Here is an 8394-nt window from a genome sequence, read left to right on the forward strand (position 1 = left end):
ATATGCACAAAGCCACTTTTTCAAGTGGTGGCGGCAGCACTGCAAAAAATAATACGCTTATTAATTTTACGCTGGTATCGGTGCGTCCCTATTCTCAGAGCACTGGTGTGGTTATGGAAAAAGGTCTGGATATGAAATGTCTACGTGGAGTAGTAAATTAAACCCAGCAGAAATCACTTGCTAGATTATTATTTTAATAATAGGGTTTAACCCTAACCAGAAAAATCCCCTTATTTAATGAAAATTGGAAACACGTGATGGTGTCAAAGTGGGATGTCAGCCAGGAAACATAGGGTACCCGTTGAGCAAGGGATCGGCCGTGGCTCACCTTCCACCCTGTGTGGGCTGACCGCTCGCTCTGTGCAGTCCTGGGTGGATAGCTAGAATAGATCAATTGATAGAAACATGAGGATTTTAATGGGCTCACGTTTGGGAGGCCTTAATGATACACACAGTATGTTTTGGTGAGAAACACTGAACGTAAACCGAAAGATTAGAAGATTAATCCACAGGGTAACTTTTAATACACGTGAATCTAATCTGATAACTAAATGACTGATGAAATGTCTGAACAAACAACATTCCAGTTCATGTAATCTTCACTCATTTTGTATGAACTGGTTTGGAGGCAGATTGCTTTGGTTTCTTCTACTCCCTGTTAAAGTACTTACCATGACCAAAGAACAGGAACAATGTAAACCTCTGTGAAGAAAGCACAGAAAAGCAATACTGAAAATAAAATCTACTCGAGCCTAGACACTTAGAAACTAGACACTTGTCTCTTCAGCGCAGGATATGAGAGCCCTGTTTAACCTCACCCAGGAAGCTGCTGTCACATTGTGGTGAGACGCATGAAACATGACAACACATTCAGCTTAAAGCGATGAGGACACAGCCACAGTGTGAATGTGACTGAGCTCAGAGGAATTTACTGTAGCTAATGAATCGGAGGCAGTGAAGGGAGTATTCCTGATCGTATAGTTTCTGTTTCTGTCCACTCAGAGAGACAAAAACAACTGCTGAAGAACTGAGTACAGTACAGCCTAGTGGATGACTTGTAGTAGGGCGACTGTTAAACTGGTTTGCCATCCATGAGGAGTAAGTTTTGGAATGCCACAAATGTTTTGGCTCCATGTCAGCATAATATGAAGAGAGAGGGTAGGATAGCGAGTGAGTGAGAGAGAGAGAGAGGTCCCTGGGAAGCTATGCAAGTCACTCTACCACAGCAGTCCAGAGAAACCTCAGAGACTGTGGTGAGCCTTACTGTAGGAGGGTCACAAACAGCAGCTCATGATGCCACCTGCTGATGGCTTCTGGTGCTACAGCCGCCCACATTAGCGCGGCTGCATGGTGTCTGCAGGTCCAGTAAATGAAAACCGTAATCATAAAGAAAGTTAGAAACATGGTGAGGATTTTAAGTAATGTTTCATGGATAAAACAGGGAATAGATAAATGATTTGAAGAGTGCTGAGAGCAAATAAAATAGGAAAGCCAAGTACAAGTTAGCTAGTAAAAAATTAACTGAAGAGTAAAATAAAGTTAGAATTTATTTAAAGCTAGGGTCTGGGAAGGTGACGTTGGAGAAACTAGCAAAAGACAGCTACGTTTTGTGAATCCAGTGGAAAAATCCCTTTAAAGCCACTCCCCCAAAACACAGTCCTGCCACAGATACCAGATTGTATTTCATTTTTGTGTAGATTTTGTGTATGTATATTTTGAACATGTGTGTAGTGAATGCTGTAAAGACAATTTCAACAAGTAGAACAAAAAATACTAAATAAATTGTCCACCCCCCAACTTTAGTGAAATGATTGGAGGAAGGAAATACAAAAATAATTGGGGCGTAAGGGAAAGGTAATAAGTGTTATAGTACTTTGCATACTAATTTACTTTATTATTAATTGAGGTTACCAGTGATATTTCTGACTCGTCTGATAACCTTGTTGGTTTCGGAGCACCATACTAAAACTGTCTCAGTTGATCTATTGGAGTTCTCTTCTATTTAATGCTGTATCCTATATTTCAGTTTTTGGTATAACGCTGTTGTCAACACTGAACACACAATTCACTCTAACTGTGTAGTACTGTGTCTTGTTACAACTTGGGTTTTATTTTTATAGCTCTAGCCATTGGTTGTATTTGTTATAACATTATATGTCACATTATACAGGCACTTACATTTTAAGTTTTACCTCCAAATAAAGCAGTCTAGATAAACAGGCTTAACTATTAGTTTTTCTGATCATTTGACTGCTTGTGTTTGTTGCCCTATCAACCTATATTTTAAGACAGAGCTTAAATTACTTTACTGTTACTTACACTAAACAAGTTGCTACACAATGATTACAGGGATCAGTTATATATTCATGTGTTATGATGTAATAATCGCTCCATGTTATCGTATCTAAACTGCTTGGTTTTTCTCTTCTTACAGTGGAAAACGGAGAGCACTGTGATTTCACAATCCTTCGGAACATGCTCATCAGGTGAGCAAAAGCACATTACATATCATATCGAGCATGTCTAGTATGTCACGCTCTGTGGAATATTATACTATGCAGGTTTAATGGAGATGAAGTAATGGTGTTCATGAAAATGTAGCAAAGGACAATATTTTTGTTAAAGCATATTTAAGCGAAAGTTTTTGAAAACCTAATTGATACTTACAGTTGGAGGAAATGTGCTGTTTTACTTCACTCCTGTTTCCAGGACCCACATGCAGGACCTGAAGGATGTGACAAACAATGTTCATTATGAAAACTACCGCAGCAGGAAGCTTGCTGCAGTCACCTACAACGGTGTGGACAACAATAAGAACAGGGGACAGCTAACAAAGTAAGAAAGTCTGTACAGTATGCACAGAAGTGTGGTGTTCATGTTGCTGAGATTAAATCATACAGTGTGAACTAGTGGGATAATGTTGCTGATTTGGCTGCTGGTTCTACCAGGAGCCTCTGAGCAGCTCATTCACTGTGTAACCATGCAGGAAACCGCAGTTCACAGGTCAGAGTCTGTGGCAACCAAGCAGATTAAAGTTGGCAAGCTGTCTCTTAAGCAGTCCAGACCTTTAAACCCGTTCCTGGCCCAAACAAGCCAGCACTGACCCCTACTAATTTGTAACCAGTATCGGTTGCGTCTGATCTACAGTACTAAATAAGGCACCATGTGACTCCTAATCCACCGGCTGCAGCTGTCAGTAATCACCAGCACAAACTCACAAGCTAATGCATGGTTAACGGCAGCACGCTAAGTGTCTGTGCCTTTGTTTGTTTTTAGACCTGACACGGCTGAAGGCATGTAAGTGTTACTTCACTTCTTCAAAAACTCTCCAAGGAATGCATTTTCACTCCTATCTCTTTCCATGTTCATTTCACTCTGTCCATGTTCACTTTCTATTGTTTTTTTTTTTTTAACCTGCAAAGATTTTAAATAAATACACTTGTTTGAATGAAGCATTGAAAAATCATGTTAAATTTAGTGAAATTCTAGTGAGCTTCTCCATAAACTCTGTCATATCGTCACATTCTCTAAAGCCTATTGGCAATCATTTGGCTTGGCTACTTGCTTTGCTGTTTCAATGCACATTTCTAATTAACCACTGTTGTAGTATATACAGTGCAGCTACTTTGCAACTAATGGCTAAACACTATACTCTGTATCTCCACCAAATGAATCCTCCATTTATGCCACGTTCATGTCATCTTGTATAAAAGTGGCAAAAACCATAGCTTTGATATATCCCACTTAGCTAAATGAACCACAGAGATGTCAACAAACGGCCTCCAAAATGGCAGCAAAGCCACCATTTCTCACAGTTACAGCTAAATACAATCCACTAATATAAATAGTTCAGCTAAATAGATACATTCACTTGTAAATTGCAAAATCGCTTAATTAGATTTACTCTGTTCACTAATTATAGTTTATCCTCCTAGCATGCTAATTAGGACCAAACACAAAGTGAGGCAGAATGTCATTCTTTGTAGACAAGCTAACATTGCCCCCCCTAGAGCCATGCTACTAGTGTAGCTAAAAGGTCATAAAGGGGTGTCTGATAAGGTTCATTTGTTTTTTGAAACTGTGAACTGTGCTGCCATTAGCCCTCACCTCTACACAGCCAACACATCTACAGAAATTTAGCTAGCTAGCTTGCTAAAAGGCTAATTTAGCGCTAATAACAATGTAAATGATGCTTTTACTAGCCTCTGTTAGCATTGCTTTTTTATATTAATTTATCAGGCAAGTCTTGCCCAAGAGCTAAGGACCTCCAACATAGCTGCAGGAAAGAGTGTTGTTTCAGCTAGAGAACCTTTTGGAATTAGGGTTTCTTTTCATAACGCCTGTTCTCCTGAAATGCCCATATCACCTCCCAGCTAAAACCCTCGCTGGAAGCCATCTATTACAGAGGGCTTCCAGGGAAGGCAAGCAAGCCCAGCCTTTCCTCCTTACCTTATCCTGCCCTTTCATCACTCTGCAGTCAGAAAGACCTTTTATAAATGGGATGGGGGCACATTTCTACCCTGATCAGACAGGCTACGTTTGAGTTTTTACAGTAAGACGCATCTCCAGTTTTTTTCTATAGGCTGTGAGTTTTGCATTTTTACAGTAGTACTCTGAACGCCTGGACTTGAAAAACTTTTGTCCAATCGGATCAGATTTGTGACTGTACTTAACAACCAAATCACGGTCAGGCTAAGGACAGGCGATTTAGTGGTTGTCTAGCAACAAAAAAGGCAGTGCAGTGTGCCTCACGTTTTGCAACATGCCTGTCTGATCAGGGCCCAACAATGACAAGTAATGTTCACCTGGGATGAACACATACCTGCCGCTGTGTGCTGTCTGTATGAACACTGGCTTGTGTCTCCAGGAGTCCTCTGGCCCAGATGGAGGAGGAGCGACGGGATCACGTGTCCAAGATGAAGAAGATGGAACAAGAAATGGAACAAGTGTTTGAGATGAAGGTGAAAGAGAAGCTCCAGAAGCTCAGGGACTCTGAGGCTGAGGTAAACTAATGAGGCTGTTTTCTTGTATGTTAATCAGTTTGCCTTCTGAATACTTGGTTAGCCTCTGACTCTGCCTCTGTGTCCCTGCAGCTCCAGAGGCGCCACGAGCAAATGAAAAAGAACCTGGAGGCCCAGCATAGAGAACTGGAAGAGAAACGCCGTCAACACGAGGAAGAGAAGGCCAGCTGGGAGACCCAGCAGAGGATTCTGGAACAGCAGAAACTAGACGCCTCCAGGTAAACACACCACCACACATGATGATCAGGTTTATTGGGTGTAAGGGAAGGATGTACAGGCTTAATTCAACTGTAGACTGAAGATATCACTGAGCACCGCTTACTGATAACCTCAACTACATTCTGAGTATCAAGAGCCAGACAACCACCAAAATGTGAAAAAAAAGAAAAGGATGATTTAATTGTCTGTAACAAATCATTCATTTATAAATTGAAACTTCTGTTAGCAAGGAATACTGGGCTCCATGCACCTGTTACAACAGGGAGAAATAGGAGCGCTACTCAGAGCAGAGATTCAACACAAATGTAGCAAAAACAAAAACCCCTTCAGTGCCCTACAGTACTGGTTTGTTTAGCTTTTTTATGACTTGGGAATGAATTTAATTGCAGAGAGATGTTACAACGTGCACCTTCCCACACTATCGCACTGTAGATGCTCTTATAGATTGTCTTATTACTCCAGTGGCACTTACACATTGCTGGTACCAGATCAGCTTGTCTTGACTCGCCTCTACTCGACTTGCTTCTGGTGCCCCACCCTCAGTTTTCCATCTCAGATATAGTACCCCCTCAATGTTGCTGGCCATCATGGCGATGACGTACAAAACTGCTGTGACGTAATCTTCAACGCAAAACACACCACGCGCCACACTAATAATAAAGTAAGAAGTTAGTATCTCTCAGTCTCTATTGTGTATTGTGACAGCCCGTCTGGTGCGTGCAACAAGGATGCAGGGATTAGTGACGATTTTCTCTGACCAATCAGCAGTCTGCTCTTTTCACTTTACCTTTTGGTATCACCTCAGCTTGCTTAGAACCCTGACGGAGGTGATGCCAAATAACCTACCGTGTAACTAATTTGCCCAGTGGAAAACCAAAAAAGGCGAGTAGAGTCGAGGAAAGTTGAGCTGGTACCATCCGGTGGTACACTGTGATCATTTTACAGTCGGGAGAGTGAAACAATTTATTGCACCAGGTCCGCTCCTGGACATTAGGTGCCGTAGACAGAGTGTCCAATAGGGGGCCTGGTCTTTTGATTTAGAATCTTTTATGAGAAAGAAAATTGTATTATTTAGAATTAAACTTCACTCAACGTCTTGTCGTGCAGTGCACGTTTTAGGCCTGTGTTAAAATAAGTGAAAAAGATGGATGCGTTTTAGAGCTCAGTAGCTCTGCATTAATAAAACATTGTTTGGTACTTTCTATAATATCAGTGGTGTGTCGGTGTGCATCTGTGGCAGGAAGATCTGGACAGGATTTAGACAGACACTCCGCATGGACAAAATACTCAAGTTGTCAATCAACAGCAGCACTTTAGAGGTGTGGTTCACCTGCAAAATGTTACTGAACTAGACTTGCAAACAGTGTCAGTTACTTTTAAGACATTTGACTCAAGAAAAAGTACTTTTGTAAAAATGTACTTAGATGAAAATAAAACATAGGTCAGTTAGAATGTACTCTGAGTAAAAGTCACTGCGTTACAATTTTAAAGCGAAAGGTGGGTTAAGTTAAGAAGAAATGTTTCATGATAAATGGCACTACTGTGATATTAAAGAAAATATGACGGCTCAAAATAAATTCCATTTTCATAGTCAGCACTTTGCAACTGATCATCAATGATTAGGTGTAAGATGGCAATTTACCAACAAGGGCTTTGTAAATAAATAAGTACCAATGGTTATTACACACCTCAGACAGGGACGGTCAAACAACTTTATAGTATAGCCTCAGAGTGGAGGCAGCAGCATGCCAGTATACAGTAATAGCCTCTTTCACTGTGGTGGTCTCTCAATAACCCGAGTCACATAAAAGTTAAGCACCTCAAGATGACTGGGTTGCAGCCAGGAACATTTCCATATCACTTTGAAATCCAGTTTGAGTCACATGCTGTCAAATAAAGGCTGCAGCAGCACAAGGTTGAATACACATGCACATCCTGTTCTGCCGTCTAAGGTCCCTGCAATACATTCACCTGTCATACAAATTAAGAGTACATTTCAAGTTGTCCCATAAGTCTGTACATTATAATTTTTTTTGACTGCTTTTCTTTCCTCTCCTTTTCACAGGACCTTGGAAAAGAACAAAAAGAAGAAGATATTTTAATAACTCTGGAGGACATTCCTTATGTTACGGTGTATTATCTTTTGCCAACCTGCCAGCCATGATTGTCAGAACATCTGTCAATCAACTACATCCGCTGATGACCGTATTACTGTGTAATAATCAAGTGAAAGCCAGGGGGCAGTGTAGTCTGGACTCTGAATTTAACCAATTGCTCTCCGCTCATCCTCATGTTCCTCCTTAAGTAACTGTTAGAATCTCTGTATTGATTATGTGTACAGTCCTGTTCAGGGCCACTGCTCACCAAAACAAGTATATTTACATAGAAAACACAGACAAACTGGAGGGCAACGTTCAGAGTTCAGTCATTTTTTTCCTCTTCTACTTTGGGAATGTTGGTTGCTGCACTGCTCTGTGCTGCATTCTTTTAATGCCAAAAAAACAAACAGAGGTCAGCCTTTCACTTCCTGCACAAAGCAGAGTTAGGCTGAAGCACACCTCAAGCACTGTTTTTTCTTTTTTTATATGTATGTATCTTTTGGTTCACTTACACATTTAATTTCCCAAGATGTTATACTCTTCCATCTCCTGTAATGTAAATTGTATAACCATGAACTGCAGTGTTTAACTTCAGCAATGTGTAACTTTGTCTTGCTTTTTGTTCATTTAGTGTTTTCCTTTTGGATTGGACATGGCGCAGAAACTGTGTTCATTTTGTTTCCAGTATCCTAGCCGGTGTTTTCCGGCCCTGCTCTTGGAAACCAAACATGTTTTCCTGACTTCACTCACGCTGAGTGTAACGATATAAAGAAACTGCTCTCGAGGTGCTTTTACATGAACTTCTTGTGCATTTTTTTTCCCCAGTAGAATCAAATCTCTCCCGGGGCAGGATGTGGAAAGCTGGTGTTGGATCTTAGTGGATGAGAAAGCCGGAGTTAAGATGCTTCAGTCAAACAGCGTTCAACTCAATAACTGTACCCAGCTGGCTTTCTTTACATCACATTTAGTACTGTTTGTGTACTGCATCTGTATTTTGTAATGTCTTGTTTTTATTGTACAAAGTCACATAATAAAATTGTGATGGGGGAAAAACA

The 8394-nt window shown here is 40.7% G+C and overlaps 1 protein-coding gene and 1 long non-coding RNA gene across 3 annotated transcripts in view; one reads left to right on the top strand and one right to left on the bottom strand.

Annotated features, from left to right (window-relative positions):
- The window catches only part of LOC123976282 (septin-7), a 41487-nt gene extending 33093 nt beyond the window's left edge, over positions 1-8394 (top strand). The window contains exons 10-15 of one of the 2 annotated variants that reach the window (XM_046058291.1): positions 2435-2486; positions 2710-2835; positions 3277-3297; positions 4868-5003; positions 5094-5239; positions 7306-8394. In XM_046058291.1, coding sequence (XP_045914247.1) covers positions 2435-2486; positions 2710-2835; positions 3277-3297; positions 4868-5003; positions 5094-5239; positions 7306-7342 — 518 coding nt within the window. In that variant the 3' untranslated portion in view covers positions 7343-8394. The remainder of the gene's footprint in view (positions 1-2434; positions 2487-2709; positions 2836-3276; positions 3298-4867; positions 5004-5093; positions 5240-7305) is intronic. The other variant, XM_046058292.1, reaches the window with a different exon arrangement.
- On the bottom strand, positions 84-2710 carry LOC123976283. Its single transcript, XR_006826314.1, has 3 exons — positions 2668-2710; positions 672-702; positions 84-380 (listed from the first exon to the last, which is right to left on the bottom strand). It is a non-coding gene; the product is annotated as an uncharacterized LOC123976283 (long non-coding RNA).

Source organism: Micropterus dolomieu, linkage group LG09, assembly GCF_021292245.1.
Source record: "Micropterus dolomieu isolate WLL.071019.BEF.003 ecotype Adirondacks linkage group LG09, ASM2129224v1, whole genome shotgun sequence".
NCBI classification, from domain to species: domain Eukaryota; kingdom Metazoa; phylum Chordata; class Actinopteri; order Centrarchiformes; family Centrarchidae; genus Micropterus; species Micropterus dolomieu.